This window comes from Mauremys reevesii, linkage group 24, assembly GCF_016161935.1.
Source record: "Mauremys reevesii isolate NIE-2019 linkage group 24, ASM1616193v1, whole genome shotgun sequence".
NCBI lineage: Eukaryota > Metazoa > Chordata > Testudines > Geoemydidae > Mauremys > Mauremys reevesii.
Genome location: NC_052646.1, coordinates 4354575 through 4371833, shown reverse-complemented (window position 1 = coordinate 4371833; position 17259 = coordinate 4354575). Strand labels below are relative to the sequence as shown.

The 17259-nt window shown below is 48.7% G+C and overlaps 1 protein-coding gene across 12 annotated transcripts in view; it reads left to right on the top strand.

Annotated features, from left to right (window-relative positions):
• The window catches only part of MEF2D (myocyte enhancer factor 2D), a 172192-nt gene that overhangs the window by 124911 nt on the left and 30022 nt on the right, over nucleotides 1-17259 (top strand). For 9 of the 12 annotated variants that reach the window (XM_039512663.1, XM_039512667.1, XM_039512666.1 and 6 more), the window contains 3 exons: nucleotides 7902-8039; nucleotides 14290-14500; nucleotides 16255-16311. In XM_039512663.1, coding sequence (XP_039368597.1) covers nucleotides 7902-8039; nucleotides 14290-14500; nucleotides 16255-16311 — 406 coding nt within the window. Of the gene's footprint in view, nucleotides 1-7901; nucleotides 8040-8160; nucleotides 8296-14289; nucleotides 14501-16254; nucleotides 16312-17259 lie in introns of all 12 variants that reach the window. The other 3 variants (XM_039512665.1, XM_039512671.1, XM_039512669.1) reach the window with 1 other exon arrangement.

Genomic DNA, 17259 nt, shown 5'->3' with positions numbered 1-17259 from the left:
TTGTTATTTGAAACGCTTTGTGAAAAATTTTGCTTTGGAGCAGGTTTTCCCCCCATTTTTTCTACTCCCAACTCCCATTTTTGTTGTTTGCTTCCCATTTCACCGCCGAAAAGGGAGAGGAGCGAGGACAAAGGTTAGAATGAAAACCAGAGAAAACAACTAAATTTCTCATTGCTGGGAAAATGGAAAATTCTGGGAAAAATTCCGATTCCCAAAACAAGGATGAGTTTTTTCCACCAAAAACCAAACCAAAAACAATTTAGATTTTTTTTACCAGTCCTAAAGAAAAATACAGTGAAAGTCTTTTACTTTGTTAAAACTTGATCGCTTGGTTCTTTTACAAGGTGTGTGTGTGTGTGTGGGGGGGGAAACCGGAGGTCTTGGCCAATCCTTGGGCGTGGTTTTGAACCCATCCAAGCCATCTCTCTCCGTCAGGCCACCCACACAGCTGTGCTGGGTGTAGCTAGGGTTCTGCCGGTACCAGGCTCCTTCCAAAGAGCTGCCACGTTCCATCTGCGTTGGGAAGTCACCTCCATTTGTGATTGGGGTCGCCAAGCGAACCAGCATGCCAAGCGCAGCTGCTGAGAAGCGCGATTGTTGTTGTTGGAGCTGGGTTTATTTTTAGCCTTTCCTGTGCTGGTGGCCTTACCAGCTGGCTTGCTTCTCTCTCCAGGCAGGAAACCACTGGGCTCCTTCATCGTGACCTTTAGACCTGCCCTTTCGCACCACTTCCCAGTGGGAGTCTCTGACACACACACCCTGGCAGACCCTCCACCCCGGCCCAGACAAAGGCCTTCAGACAAACCCCCGAGAAACCAAGTGTTTAGCCCTTGCCCTGGCTCAGACCTGAATGCCGATATCTAGGGCCTGATCCTCAGTGGGTGTAAACCGGCCATCAGCGCTTTTGTGACTTCCAACGCCCGAGGCTCTGACCCGGAATCTCTGACTGTTCCCTTGTGTCCTCACTTGCTGGGTGCTCCGTAAACCAAAGCACGGCGAGTGAGGGGCATAAACGCTGAGCTTCATTGATCCCATCTGGGCTGCATGGGCATCCGCCCTGGCTAAACGCCCAAAGTCCGGGCTCAGCCTGTACTGAGCTGGAAGTGAAACCTGGGATGGATTCTGCTGGAGGGGGGGGGCATTCTTTGATGGCTGCCAATCCCAGAACAACCTCCCAAGTGGGAAGACCGCTGTACCTTTGAGGGCCCAAGTAGGGTCTGATGGCTGCAGGGAACGGCCCTCCCAGATTTTATTGCAGGACTGGGGCTTAAGAACATAAGAATGGCCGTATGGATGGCTCTGTACACACACATCGTGAGGGGCTGTCTGCACGCAGATTTGCATCAGTTTACTAGTTTGTCTACATGCAGAAATTAACCGGCATAGCTATTGCGGACTAGCCCTTTTGCAATAGGTATTCCGGAACACACTCTTATTCTGGAATAAGGGTGTCCGTATGTGGAGTTATTCTGGAACAGTTTATGCACTTTAAATTCACACCCATTCTTAATCTGAAATAATTTTCAAGTGTAGACAAGCTCGTAAACTGATTTAGTTAAACTGGTGTAAACCCTTTGTGGAGGCTTTTATTTTGCTTCAAGAGCAGTTTGTTTCATCTGATCTTTTTTGACTTAACTTTAACCCTAAACTAAACCCAAATAAACCTGGTGTAATCTGGAAGAAGAGCAGCCTTTTATACCAATTTAACACCATGCCTCAAGCTAAACCAGTGGAAATCCATATGTAGAAAAGCCCTTAGAGACAGTCCCTGCCCCAAAGATCTTACACTGTAAATAGACAAGACAGACACAAGGTGGGACAGGAAAGAGAAAAGGAGAGTGATGTTGCAGAGCAAGGTTTAGAACTCAGGTCTAGACATCAGACTCCCTGTTGCATGTTCCTTGTATGTTTACCTGTTCCAGGTGTATCGGCCCATGTATATACAGGTGTGCTGCAGTATAGATGCAGTAGATGCACTGAATTGTTAGAGGCCAGATTGCATTTGAAGCTGCTAAATTGGGTAAGCAGATGCCTTGAAGGGGCTTTCTTTGTGGAGCAGCATTTCCAGCCCTCTCTGTGTCAGAGAATCAGGAGTGTTGCGTTGGAGACCGCATTGCTTCATTTTGCAGCCAGTGAAATGGTAGGAAGTTGTTCGGCTTTCATTGGTGTGAGTGACTCAAGCAGGCACGGCTCTTCCCTCTGAATCAGTCCTGAGCCCCTGCCCTGCGCTGTGCTGAGGGGCGCTGTGCTGCAGGGAACGGCGTGGGAGGCTCCGTAGACGGTGCTGTCCTCTCTGAGTCAGTGCTGACACAAATGCGCCAGTGCTGGGCTGGGGAGGGCTGGTGCTTCAGGAAGCAGGGTGAGCGGCTCAGTGGGAGGCGCTGTTCTCTTGGGAGCGGCGTCCAGCACGAGCACATGCGATTGGAGATATTGTCTTGTAGATACGGTGTAAAAACTAGGTCCTCACCACACCTGGTTGTTCTAACAACATAAGACCGGCCATGCTGGGTCAGACCAATGGTCCATCTAGCCCACTGTCACGTCTTACAACAGAGTTAAGTTGAGATTCTGAACAGAGTTACACGGATGTTAACAGCTGTGAAATTAGGATCCCAGTCACTGGTTGGGTCCTATCCCAGCAGTACTGGGCCATTTGGATTTGGGAGCTATGGGTTTTGGTATGCCCAGCAATGTCGAGTAGGGCTGCCAACCATCCAGGATTGTTCTGTAGTCTCCAGGAATTAAAGATTAATCTTTAATTAAAGATAATGTCATGTGATAAAACCTCCAGGAATTCATCCAACCAAATGTTGGCAACCCTAAGGCCGAGGCATTGGAATCTGAAGCTTTGGACAGGCCCTGTTTCATGAGCAATAACTGATGCAGCAGGCAGTTAGAGTTGTAGGAAAGAGATCTTTATTGAACGTGCAGAGAGGCCCAGCCTGGATATCAGGTTGCACTCCAGAGCCGCTAGACATCACATCAAACTAGCTCCCTCCTGAAACCTGACTCACTTTCTTCAGTTCCGCTCCCACGCCTCAGACTCCAGGCCCTGGTTCTGTTTTTAATATTGCTGTTGGGCCCAGACCGAGGAGCCTTCTCCTGTCTTGCAAAGGTGTAGCTCGGGCAACACAAGATCATACGAGCGCTGCAAAATGTGTTACATTTTGCAAATGACCACGTGTGTTAGTGTGTGCATGTGTTGTATGTGTTTACATTGCGGGAAAGAGGGAAGAAAGTATTTTACAGCCCTTTAATGTTCAAAATGATAATAACGTAATAATTAAATATTATAAAACTGATGGCAACCAGGCAATAGGCAGCCCTCCATTCATGTGCCGTCTGTAACAAGCTAGATACTTCGGTGATGAGCATTGTATAAAAGCAGAATGGAACGGGCAACAACACACAGTGACAAGCCCTAGTGCACAGTTCCTGCACTTGTGTAATAATTAAGTAGTTGATGCACTCCAGGCTCATGGATCACCCTACAGTAACAAACCGGCATGCCCCCTATGATTTGAAGTAAGTTAGCAAGGAAACTGAGTTCACTTTCATTCAGCCAAGGGATTATTAGAGATGATTGAAATTTTTATGCACAGAAAAAGGTTTGTGTGTGTGTGTGTGTGTTTGTGTGTGTGTGTGTGCACGCACTTTTTGGCAATGTATCTTGCCACGAGAAATGTATTACTGAAAATTTTTAGGGTTTTTTTGCCAAATTTTCCATCGCATTTTAAAATCAAAATTGTTAGCAGAATGCTTTGCTTACTTGAAAACCCAAACAGTTTTGAAAATGATTTCAGTTAAAACATTGGGAACAAATACTGCTTTTTAAAAAAAAAAATTGGTGAAAGAGCAGAAGGGAAATGGCTGCATTTCAAACGCTATAAAACAGAAGCGGCTTCAAAATGTGTCAGAAAATCGGTTTTCCCATTATTTTGACCAGCTGTAAACAATAAAAGGAAATGTTACATCCTATTATTAAATAATGGTAAGCCCTAGCTCTTATATAACACCTTTTCATCAGTAGATCTCAAAGCACTTTAGCAATTTCTTGCAGTAGCACCTCTGAGCTCCAGAAATGGACCAGAACCCCAATGTGTTAGGTGCTGTACAGACACAGAACAAAAAGCCAGTCCCTGCCCCAAGGACCTTAGAATCTTAAGTGAGAGATACATCCACCGTTGCTGCGTCAATTCCATTATAAACCCATATTTCCCAGTGCTCACCGTGTAGGTAAGGCACCTCTTTGAGATAAAAATTGGCTTAGAAGCAGATATGTTTATCTGTGTTTGGGAAGACGAGAGGAGAATTGTCAAGGCATTTTTTTTCTCTTTCAAGTTTGGCATGAAAAGAGATCAAGACTTCCAGGAAATTATATGTTGCTTTGACTTTTAAAAAAAAAACCAAAAAACTGGCAAGTGCTGGTTCCATAATAATGCCTAATTGCTTCTGGTATTTTGAAAATAACATGATTACATGTGCGTGTGTAATGCAATCTGTAAATTGGCTACTGAACACGAGACAGGAACTTTTTGTCCAAACTCTCCGAAGGATTCTTGCTGTACGCCATGCACAGCCTACACATGGAATGCCTGTGTTTCCAATTAATGGGACTTCCTTAAGAGTAGAAAGATGGTCTTGCAGTTAAGGAGCTGCAGTCAAACTCCAGATTCAGTTCCTGGCTCTGCTACAGACTCCTTGGCCTGCATTCTCTCCCCTGCTAAGGGTTTGTCCACACTAGATAGTTTTAGGTCATGTTTACACTAGGAGTGTTTTACCGGCACACTGCACCAGCAAAGCGATCCTAGTATGGAAGCAACTTATATCTGCAAAGTTACATTCTATTGGTATAGCTTGTTAACTCCCCCCTCCCCAAAATGAAACAAGCTCAACTAGTAAAAGCACATCTTTGCCAGTATAACCGAGGTTATCTCTACACCACAGAGCCATACCTCTGGCACTGCAGCTCTAGCGTCGTAGTGTGGATGCTGCCTACATTAACGGAAGGGGTTTTCCCGTCAATGCAGACACTCCACCTCTCCGAGAGGCAGTAGCTAGGTCGAGGGAAGAATTTTTCCATGTCTACACAGGAGGTTAGGTCAACCTAACTATATTGCACAGGGATCATGCCTCTTCACGCCCTTGACGGCCATCACTGTGCTGGCAGAAGTCTGTAGTGTAAACGAACCCGTATTGCTTTAACTATACCGGTGTAGTTAAAGTGATACAATCCTCCTAGTGTGGCTGCCATTATATTGGCACAAAGGTGTTTATACTGGTATAGCTATATGCCTACACTATAGAGATTATACCGGCCAAGCTACATCACAGTAGGTATGGCTTTGTCTACACCAGTGGTTCTCAAACTAGGGCCGCCGCTTGTTCAGGGAAAGCCCCTGGCGGGCCAGGCCAGTTTGCTTACCTGCTGCTTCCGCAGGTTCGGCCGATAGCGGCTCCCACTGGCCGCAGTTCGGCGCCCCAGGCCAATGAGGGCTGCAGGATGGGCACCCAGCACGTCCCTTGGCCCTTCCTGCAGCCCTCATTGGCCTGGAGCGGCAAACCGCGGCCAGTGGGAGCCACAATCAGCTGAACCTGCACACGCGGCTGGTAAACAAACCGGCCCGGCCTGCCAGGGGCTTTCCCTGAAGAAGCGGGGGTCCTGGTTTGAGAACCACTGGTCTACATGATAGGGACTCTAATGGCATAGCTACTGCTCCATAGTGTAGACACAGCCTACACCCATGGAAGGGGTTGATAGAACCTCTCTTCCTTTGACCTAGCTGCATCTACACTGGGAACTAGATTGGCACAGGTACGGTGGTTGGGTGCCCTGCTATGTCGACCTAAATTTGAAATGTAGACCAGATCTAAGTCACCTTTACAGCAGTAGAACTGTTCACACTAGGGCCTTTTCTTGTATCTATTTGAGTAAAATAAATCACCCTCTTAACTGAAATTGTTTTATCGGTAACACTTTTAAGTGTAACCCAGGCCGGCAGCTGTTCTTGCCTGGTCCTACGTCCCATTTTCAGGGCCCTTTACATGAGCAGAGTAGTGTAAAAAGACCTTTAGTGTAAATGAGAATCAGCCCAAGGTGCCTGAGCCACAAAATTCAGCTCCAGATTTCAAACACTGCAAAGATCTGAGCTCGGTCAGGTTAGCTCATATCTGCATTTCCTTTGGGTGCAACATTCTTCTTTGAGATCGGCTCTAACTGGGTCATTTGGGTCCAGATTTTGAATGCCCCAAAGGCCAGGTTGGCACAGAATCAGGTCTTTCCTTGTTTTGTGAGGTGCCCAGGGGCATTTGATAAATAACAGGTAGGACAATAACAAAGCCAGATAAACGGAACTAGAGAGCTGCTAAGCATACTGGGACAGATTCTGATCTCACCTCAGTGTGAATCCAGAGTGACTCCACTTCCCTGCAGTTGTGTTGCTTCGGATTTACACCACTTTAAGTGAAGTCAGAACCCGACCCCCTGATTTCAACCGAGTTGTAACTCAGCTTATGCCAAAGGTGAATTTGGCAGCTGGCCAATGAAAAAATGTGTGCTTGTTTATTTTTTAAGTTAAAGAAGGTCATTGCCATACAAAGTATACATCATTTCTTGGTGCAGACACAACCTACTTCTTTAATATAGTTCTGCTGTGTTGGTCTTGGCACATTCCATTGTACATTACCCCAAACCCCTTACATCTGTTTAAAACCATCTTGCAGAATTCCACCCACCCATTTTGCTTGGGGCAAGTAATATTGTTGTCTTTTAATAGGAGAGGAAATATTTTAATAGGAGAGTAAATATCATTAGGGGTTTCCCCTTCTCACCCCCCCCCCCCAATCATTATAATGATGGGAGAATAGGTTTTGTATCTGAGCTGGCGCAGGGGCAAATACATTCCTGATGTGAAGTCAATGGAGTTCCACCAACTTGCACTGCCATAGGGTCATGTTCTCTTCCAAAATAGAGGCACAATCCTAATCAGATCCTATGGGCTAGATCCTTATTACAAATGAGAGTAAGGCCCATAATTTAATCTTTCCGAATCCTGCTAATCTCAGTGGTCTCTTGTGGCTGTGAGTTCCATGGGTTAACGGGTGTTTTTATTAGTTTATAAAACTCTACTCAGTTCAGTTCCAAAGACCCGTTGTCTATTAACTACTACAAGCCTGATTCTCATTTACACCACTCCGGCAGCGTAAGGGGCTCTTAAAATGGGAATAAATTACATCTACACCCACTTTAAAGAAGAACCCAGGCCTCTGGGATTTGCCCATGATCACATAACGAGTCTGTGGAGAAGCTGAGCTTTGAGCCGAAAATGATGAGCCAGAAGAGCTACAATTATTCGAATAGGCAGTGTTGTTACCGCAGCTCCATCCCACTGAAGCAATGTGGAGGAGTCGCGGTGTAGATGAGGATCCGGCCTCGTAGGCTTTTTCTTGTAACTGGGAAGCAGAGCTGGTTGCATTTTTGGTGATTTTTTTGAAAATTGAAATTGAAATTTTAACAATTACCCCTGCCCAGTTTTTTTAACGTTTTGAAGATTGTTTTTCCAACGTTTTTGAAATTATTCATTTTCTTCAAATATTTTAAATTTGGGAATAATTTTTGGCCCCTTTACATTTTGTGGATGTTTTTACTCGTTTGGTTTTTGAAATATTGATATGTTCCCCAAATTTTGAGTAAATTTCTCCCATATTTCAGCTGCATTGCCCTCCCCGTCCCTCTGGCCCCGTTTCCGAACCAGGTCTACTGGGAAGCTAGTGACAATATTTTAAACAAGCTCCCGCCATCTCCATCCGTCACACACCTGCCTCCAACACCCCGCCAGCTCTCCCTTCTCCAGCGTACCCCTCCTGCTCCAGATCTCAACCTGTCCTGGTTGTGTTTTCAGACATTAAGAAAGAAAGGTTTTAACGGTTGCGACAGCCCGGAACCCGACGGGGACGACTCCATTGACCAGAGCCCCCTGATGGAGGATAAATACCGCAAAGCCAGCGAGGATCTGGATATCCTCTTCAAACGATATGGTGTAAGTACTGCGCCCCTCTGGGCAGAAATCCTTCATTATGTTTTTCTTTTTTTCTTTTGTTCGATTTCTTCCCAATCCTACCCCCGTCCCCGTCACCTCCCCCGCCCTCTCAACGTAACAGGCGCTGAACAAGAAGCACAGGGGATGCGAGAGCCCGGAAGGGGACGAGGTGTTTGCACTGACCCCGCAGACGGAGGAGAAATATAAAAAGATTGATGAGGAGTTTGATAAAATGATGCAGAGTTACAGGCTCGCAGTGAGTAGCTGGTGGCCTGCACATCCTGCCGTGGACCCCCTAGCAACGTAGAATGCAGAGCAGCGGGGGTGACGACTTTGCATGGCTTTGCTTACGGAGCCTTGCTCTGCCTTGTTCGTTTGCTGCCATAGGGCGTAGCAAACCCAGGGCTAGGGAACGTCTGGGAGGCAGCATGGTCTAATGGTTAGAAACAGGCCTCGGTGATGCCAAGGCCCCTTTCGGTCGCTATGCCAGCATAAAGAGGTATTAAAGTAGGTGGAAATGCCTCCCTCCAGCTGGTATGGAGGTGGCGGAACGTCCCTGTACCCATCCTAATCTCCTCTTCTGGCCTAGAACACAACACATTATGGTTGTTCCCTCCTATACAAGGCCTGAGTCTCAGTTGCACCATTCTGGCCTTAAAATGGGTATAAATTACCCACCTTAAGGCCCCTTTACGCTGTCAGAGTGGCGTGAAGAACTCTCAGGCCTGGTCTGCACTTAAACGTTTTAGGGGTATAACTCTTTTTGCTTGGGGGAGGGGGATCACCGTTTACTGAAATCATCATACCAGTCCAGCCCCTAGTGTGGCTGCAGTTAGAAAAGTGCCTTTTGCCGGCATCGCTTATTCCCCTGCCCATGCAAGAATAAGATACAAGCACTGTAGCTGCAGCTGCACTAGCGGGGGTTGCGCTGCTTACTGATCAATGCAGCAGAGACGCCCTTCGCGTAAATGAGACTCCGGCCCGAGTCTCAGCTATATTTAGGTGCCTGATTCCCATCGGTTTTGAAGGGAGTTAGGCGCCTAAATACATTGGGCTTCGCTGTCTAACTTTGAGCCCCCACACTGGAAATGTTAAGACCAAGGACCTTAAAAATCGGTCCCATTGCTATTAATACTGGACTCTTTTTACTCCAGCAAACTCCTCTGAACTTCAGTGGGAGTTTTGCTTCAGTTCAGAACCTCGGTATTAATATGTGTCACGGTGGGGAAAGGGAGGGTCGGGTTATGACAGTTGCACCCCCGCTTTGGGATCAGATCCAGTTTGGGGCCACTCTGCTTTCAATCCAGGCGAATCCATAAGGCTCCCGGTGCAGTTAGTGGATGTGGCAGAAATCCAGGGTGGTTTTAGCCTGAGACGACAGCCCCGGGGTGGCATCAGGACAGCGATGACAGGGATTTGTGTTGAGGGAGGGAAGAGGGGCATTGCAAATTAGTTGTTAGTTCAAGGGAGCAAAGACTTTTGAGTCAGGCAAGCCATCTTCAGGGAGATTAGCCTTCCAACTCAGGCAGCCGTAATTAACTCACGTTGCAGGAGCAGAAAGGAAGGCAGCTTTCCAAGCGCTGGATGCAGGATAAAAAAATACCCCAACTCCTTCCTACTGCTCCTTACAAGGCCATGGGAGCTATTTTTTTCTTTTCTTGAGACTTCACTCTTGAAAAAGCCAGAGGTGGTGTATTTTTTTGGCTGACTCTGCCAGTAAGGGTCGGATGCTCATTTTCCCCATGCCACCCCTCTGGCAGCATAAAGGGCCCTTTACGTGAGTGTAACTGTCTCATTCGCTTTACACCGCCAAAGTGGGGTAAAACAGGTTTTAGGGCTTGTCTGCTTAAGGAATTGTTCCTAAATAACTCCCATGTGTTGACACACTTGTGTTCTGGAATAAGAGTGCCTTCTTTCTGTTTAGCTTAACTCCCGCAGAAAGTGGGTTAAACTAACCGCAGGATACAGCCCTCTTATTCCAGAGTCAGAACGTCTACACGGGGAGTTATTCAGTTACAGCTGTGGCACTTTCAAGTCACACCCTCTGTGAATCTGCGTTCACTTTCCATTGTAGACACGCCCTTAGTGTAAATGAGAATCGGGGCCCCCGGAATAGGATTTTAAGGAACGTGTAGCTCCTTGGGCTTGATTCTGCCTCGTGCCGTTCATCTGGAGCTTTGCCACTGTCTTCATTGGTACAGGAATCGCAGGGTAAAATTCTATATCCTGCGCTATGCAGGAGGTCAGAGTAAAACCATCACAATTGTCACTGCTCTGCCCTCAAATCTGTGGGTCTGATTCTCAGTTGCCCCGTGCTTTGTCGTATCGTTCACACCAGTGCAAAGTGGGTGTAAAGCGCTGCCAGATGAGTGTGTAGCATTCAGCACTCGCTTTGCCCTGGGGCAGATAGTTACACCAGGGCAGGCGAATGAGAAAACAGGGCACTATCAACCTATACATTTTTTATTATTTGCATTATAGTAGCGACTACAGGCTGCAGCCTGGGACCAGGGCCCTATTATGCTAGGCACTGTGAACATTTATAAAAGAAGAAAAGTTCCCTGCCTCCAAAATCTTTCAGTGCGTAGCATCCCAGAAGCGGGTTGATTAGTAGCCAAAGCATAGCATCTGCCTCCTTGACTACACCTCTCTTGCAACAGGATTGAATAGTGGATTGTTGGAACAGATGCTTTTCTTTTTAACCAGCTTTTTTGTGTGATAATGAGAACTAACGCAACTCATCTGCCGGGGAAGCTAATGACGCCCTGGTCCAGAGAAACTGGCCGTAACAGGGTTCTGCATTCTGAGTGCATTTGAAACTGGCTTTCGAGAAAAAGAAAAGTCATTGGCGTTTGGCTGATTAATGTACCTCCCCCCTCCCCCACCAGATTTTGGATTGTTGTGTTCATTTCAAACCTTTGCCTGCCATAACACTGCAGCTCCCAGTGCTCTGGGAGAGTGGGAGCTTCTGGTTGAGGGATCATTTGCATGTGCACAACTCTCTTCCCCGCCTGGGCAGGAGCATGGGGAAGATTGGTCGATTAGTGGTTCAAAGGTGCAATGTGATAGTTAGGAGCTATGGGCCGAATCCTGTCCTCCAATCCATTCATTAACTCTCACGTACGTCAGCGGGTTTCACACGTGCATCTGGGGTAGAACTATGCCGTTAGTTAGTTAGTTAGTTAGTTTCTTTCTTTCTTTCTTACGCAATATTGCATTGTAGATTTAAGGGCCTGAGTCTCACTGACAGTAGGGCGTGTCTACACTAGCAATGCCACTGTAGCTGCGTCGATGTAGTGTAGACACTTCCTACAGAACAACGGAAGGGTTTCTTCTGTTGCTGTACTATATCCATCTCTCTGAGGCCTGGCATACGCGACAGGGTTAGGTCGACGTACGCTGCCCTGCATCAACCTAGCTGTGCAGGTGTCTTCATGTAAATTTCGCTCCTGCCCATGTAAAAGCCTCTCTACGCTGATCTAGTAACACCAGCTCTCTGAACAGCGTCGAGTCACGGACAGTGTAATTAGGACAATGCAGTGTCAGTACAGATGCTCCATTGCTTTTGTGGACTATTACTGGCTTTCAGCATCCACCCCACAATGCCGCACCCCGACAATACAATCGACACAAGCGCTTCTGGTGAGGACGCACGCCGCTGATGCAAGGAGCACGCACAAGCGATTTAATAACTGTGGGGGCCGTATGCCGACGAAAGTTAGGTTGACGTAGTTTTGTAGTGGAGACGTGGTCTAAGAGGCAGTAGTGAGGTTGACTGAAGAGTTCTTTCATCAACTTAGATCATGTCTCAAGTAGCACTTATATCGACAAAACTTTTGTCTCTCAGGGATGTGAAAAAAACACCCCTCCTGAGCGACATAAGTTTTGCCGGTGTGAGCTCTCTTGTGTACAGGAGATGCTCTCCCGCAGACGTAGCTGCTGCCGCTCGTTGAGTTGGTTTCATCATGTCCACGGGAGAGCTGTCTCCTGTTGGCATAACGCGGCTACACAAGCTTGTAAATGTAGACCTGCCCCTAGCTGTGTCTACACTGTGGCTTAGGTTGGCTTAATTACGGCTGTACATTTTTCACAGCCTGGAGCAATGTCGTCAAGCCAACCTAACTTTGTAGCATAGACCAGCCTTGAGTCTCCTCTATGCCGTGTTGGCTGTCTGTGTGGGGGGGCCTTAAAGTGGCCTTAAAGCTATCCCAGAGCCATCTGAAGAGGCCTGAGTGTCAAGGAGAATCTGGCTCATAAAGTCCCTTGCCCTGCAAAGCTTACAGTCTTAAAGCTCAAGTCAAGTGACGTACGGCAGCAGAAGCCACGAGCAGGGAGTGGTCTTAGCACCTGCTTGCTCCCTGAAACGGCTGGATGCCCTGGAGATCTGTGAAGGAGATGGGGGGGATGATTGGTAGGGAGGCGGCTTTCCCATCCAGGAGCCCCTGGGAGGACAGAGGCACGGCTCTGCCATCCTCTCTCATGCTCGTTCTTCCTCTCCTGCAATAATACAAAGCTGCATTTGCCCAGCAGCGCTTTTGTAATGATGTCTCGGCGACACCAAAAGACCGAGAAGCTTCCTGGCTTTGCAAGGCCAATGAAATTAAAAGAGGGTTTTAGCAAAGCCCTGGGAAAGCCTCTGAGCAGGTGCCTGCTCTTGCTAATGAAGAGCAAATCAGGGACATAAGAAAGAGTGATCGGATAATCTGGGCAAAGTCTGGCTTTGACAGGAACTGAGCGAGGTGGATCTGTCCCTCGAGCCAGGGGCCAAGGATCATGAATTAGAGGCGTGTCCATGCTTGAGGGTCAGAGCCCCAGATCTTTCCATTGACTGGCATCCCAGCAGCTCCATGAATCGATAGGAGCCATCTACAGCCTGCTTCTCTGGAGCAAAGCTGCACCTTGGAAATGCTCCGATCTGTCACTCTTTCTATTACAGTAACCACCTAGAGGCTCCGGTTGAGGTCAGCTGTGTGGAGCAGGGACCGTCTTTTTGCTCTGTGTTTGTACAGCACCTAGTGCCATGGGATCTGGGTCCGGGACTCCTAGGCACTAGCTCTGTACAGAGCATGAATAATAATCGGGGCCCTTTGTGCTGCATGCAGGACCCCATTGTACAGACTCCTAGTAAAAGATGGTCACTGCCTTGTAGAGTTTACGACCTGATTAGACAAAGGAAGTATTATCCCCATTGAAGGGGTGGGGAATTGAGACACAGAGGGATTAAGTGACTTGCCTAAGGTCTTTCATAGGGTCTGTGGCAGAGGTGGGAATGCCCCAGAGTCCGAGGGTAGGTTAGTACTGTAACCCCAAGACCATGCTCCCCTGAGCACAGGCGCTATCAAACTTCATACTAATATGGAGGGAAGAGCAAGCTCTTTAGGGCTGGGTCTGTGTGTCCGTACAGAGCCTTGCACAATCCCGATTGGAGCCTCTGGGTACTACAGGAATACAGATAGTAGCTGTGAGTAGGGCCCTGGGATCTTACACTTCTGTGCAGAATCTACAGGATCTTTTCACTGAGATAGACTCAGCCAGATCCGCAGGGTAGCTCCACTGACTTCAAAAGAGCCCTGGCCACTCACACCAGCGGAGGACCTGGTCTATTCAAACTCCACGGGGCTCCGTTTCTCTCCCTCGGAGGTTGAAGGGCAGCTGCTGGCCCTTGTCTCCTGTGGGTTCAGAGCTTCTCGTGCTAAGACCACTGCACTGTTCCCCTCTCTGGCATTCCAAGGGAGCCGCTTTGAGACATTCCCAACTCTCTGCGCGCTGTTTTAAAACCACTGTGCTGAGCTCTGGAGGTAAATAAATGCAGGTGTTTAGTCAACACCACTCTTCCCCCCCAAGCTTTTTAGCTTCCATGTGCCCAAATGGACATCCGTTTGCCCTTCTTTCTCCGTCTTCCTAGAGGGGATCCATGCCCCTTTGTGCCTGGGGCCAGATTCCCCAGTGCCCTGCACCATTTTCACCCGTGTAAAGTGGCTGCAGAACGCTAGCAAATGAGAATGGTGCTGGCTTTCCCCCACTTTGCACTAGTATAAACGACCGCACAAATTGCAGGGCAATAATGAACTGGGTGCATATTTGGACCAGATCCCTAGCTGGTGTAAATCAGTGTCGCTGCATTCCAGGACGAGGATCTGGCCCGTTGTCGCGCCATGAACCAAACAGAAACCTGCTCCTTGGCGGAGCGAAATGCCTTTGGGTGACTCCCTCGGCGCCAGTCCCCGCTTTCATCCGCCTCTCTGTTCAGTCTGCAGTGCCCGCTCCGAACTTCGCCATGCCAGTGACGGTTCCGGTGACCAATCAAAACACGTTACAGTTCAGCAACCCCGGGGGCTCCTTGGTGACCCAGTCGCTGGTGACCTCTTCATTGACGGATCCAAGACTCCTCTCGCCACAGCAGCCGGCCCTGCAGAGAAACACCGTGTCGCCGGGTTTGCCGCAGAGGCCAGCCAGCGCGGGTGAGTGTTTGGCCTAGTGTGAGAATAGCCTAGAGAGGGCACCTCTCTAGCCTAGAGAGGGAGTCTTCATTCCTCCTCCCCCCGCCTTGCTCCTTCTATCTGTTGTCTGTACAGCACCTAGCACAGTAGGGTCTGGTCCATGACTCGGGCTCGTAAGTGCTACTGCCGTACAAGCAATAAATAATAATAATACTTGAAATGGTCCTGGATGCTAACAAAGATCCCATGTGATGCAAATGGCAGACGCAATTCTTGTGTCACCCCTAGAGCTGGGCAAAGAACAGAGTTTTCAGTTGGCTGACAATTCTGAAAAATGTGGGGGTGGAATCGATTCGGGTTGAACCATTTGTTTCGAGAGGAGAGCATTCCTTCCCCATCCGTTCAGAGGTCCCTCTGAGGCAACTGCCATCACAGAAAATCCAGTGTCGTGGGCGCGGCGTGCTTGCACGGTGGGAAGGAGGAGACGTGCGTCAGAGGAGAACAGCGAGCCGCACTGTCGTTTCTAAATCAAAAGCGGTGCTAATGGAGCGGAGCTTGTGGTCGCCTTGTGTGAGGTCAAGGCTATCGCCCGGGGCTCCAAGGCATCTCTGAAACGGGGATGCAGACTCCTGGGTACTGTGTGTGTCTCTGTCCGGGAACATCAGGAATCTGAGGTCAGTTGCTCGAAGGCTGCTTCGCACCACTCTGTGTAGAAGGGTGTTAAAGTGAGTGGAACTGTAATGTGCATCCCCTGGAAAGCCTCTTTACATTGCCAGCTCTGTGTAAAGGGGCCTTAGTGTAAATGAAAATCTGGCCCTAATTATCTACCACTGGGAATTACTGGTTCAAAAAATCTTAGTGCAGATACTCATCTGAGGATATGAACTCCTGAGTTCTATTCTTAGCTCTGAGAGGGGATTGCGGTATAGTGGTTAGAGCAGGGGATTGGGAATCAGGACTCCTGGGTTCTCTTTCCCTCTCCGTAAAGGAAGTGTTGTCTAGTGATTAGGGCAGGGGACTGAGAATTAGGATGCCGGGGTTCTAGCTCCTGATTTTGGGAGGGGTGCGTGGGCTAGTGGTTAGATCAGTGGCATGGAAATCTGGACTCCTGGGTTCCTTTCCCAGCTGTCTAGGTGGTTATAGTGAGGAAGAGGGATTGTGGATTGCTCGAAGAAAGAAGAGTCTCGAGATGTGGTCGAACAATTCAAAACAGCAAATAAATTCGCAAAACTCAAAGTCTGTTTGCAAAGGGGATAAAGGGCTTGTCTCCCTGGGAATAGCAAACGTTCCCTGGGAAGAGCTTTCTAAGCCCTAGTGAAAAGCAGCACTTCCCACCCATTTGTCTTCACATGACACCGCCACGGCAGGCTTCTCGTCACGCCTCTCCGGCCGCCTCGGGAATGGTTTCCATTCGGTGCAAATGTTACGGGATAGATCCTCTTTCCAATCCCGGAGCCGGGAGCGGGTTCCCTTCTGCAGAGCGGGCCCCCCCCCCCCCCCCCCCCAGGAAGGCTCGGAACAGCAGAGCCATGCTGTTTTCCAAGCCTAGTATTTTGGAACGCGCGTCTGGGCTGCGTGCCGCATCCCCAAAGGGAATGCATCAGTGTAGATATTGTTTCCACGCCTGGAAGTGCTGTACATTTTACCCTGGATTTTCTCGATGGGAATGTTTCACTGTTGATTCCCCCCCGTCCCCCCCGTGCAGATAGTCAACCGCTGCTCAATGCACCGAGTTCTGAACTCACTTTGTCACCGTGTCTCTCGTTGCGTTCCAGGGGCGATGCTCGGGGGAGACTTGAACAACACCAACGGAGCCTCTCCAAGCCCAGTCGGTGAGTGAGAATGCGGCCCTCCCCCTTTCTGGATGCAGGCTGGCCCGGAGCACTGGACTGGAACTCAGAAAACCTGGGTTCTGTTGTCAGCGCTGCAGCTGGCCTGCTGGGTGACTGCAGGCATGGCACTGCCCCACTCTGTGCCTCAGTTTCCCCACCTGTAAAATGGGGATACTCGTACTGCTCTCCTTTGTAAAGTGCCGTGAGCTCTATTGATGAAAAGAGCTAGGTGTTATTACTGGCAGTAAAGATCCCCTCAGACAGCTGAAGTCAGGCCTGATGTGCAGTTTCAAACACTACCAAGTCTTTTAGATGTGGATTTTCAGGTCAGTAAATTTGGTGTGTCAGGAGGGGCCTGTGGTTAAACTGCTAGACTGGGCCGCGGCAGGTCTGGGTTTGGTTCCTGCCTCTGCCGTAGGGGATAATTTTCTCTCACCCGCCTCTGCCCCTTTTTGTAGTTGTGTCTCAGGGGAGACATAAACCCAGAAGAATTAAAATCTGAGTCAAACTTTGTTTAGTCTGGTGGAGGAGAATGGTAGCCGTGTGGCCAAAGCAATTGGCCAAGACTTAGGAGAGCTACGTTCGATTCCTAGCTGTGTCACGGACTCTATGACCTTGGGCAAGACATTTAGGGCCTACTTCTCACTTATGCTAAGGCCTGTATATACCACTCCGGCATCATATAGGCACCGTAAATGTTGGTGCAACATCCACTGCCAGAGTGGGATAAAGGGGCTTAGTGTCAATGAGAACTGGGTCCTCTGTGTCAGTTCCTCATCTGTAAAATGGGACTAATAATACGTTGCTGGTCCCACGTTGTGTCTATCTCAATGGTAAGCTCTCCAGGGCAGGGGCGGTCTCCTATTAGGTGCATGGCCAGCCCCTAGCGCAGCGCAGCCCTGATCGCAGTTGGATTTCCGGGTGCTCCCGTGCTGTTACTTCTAATAA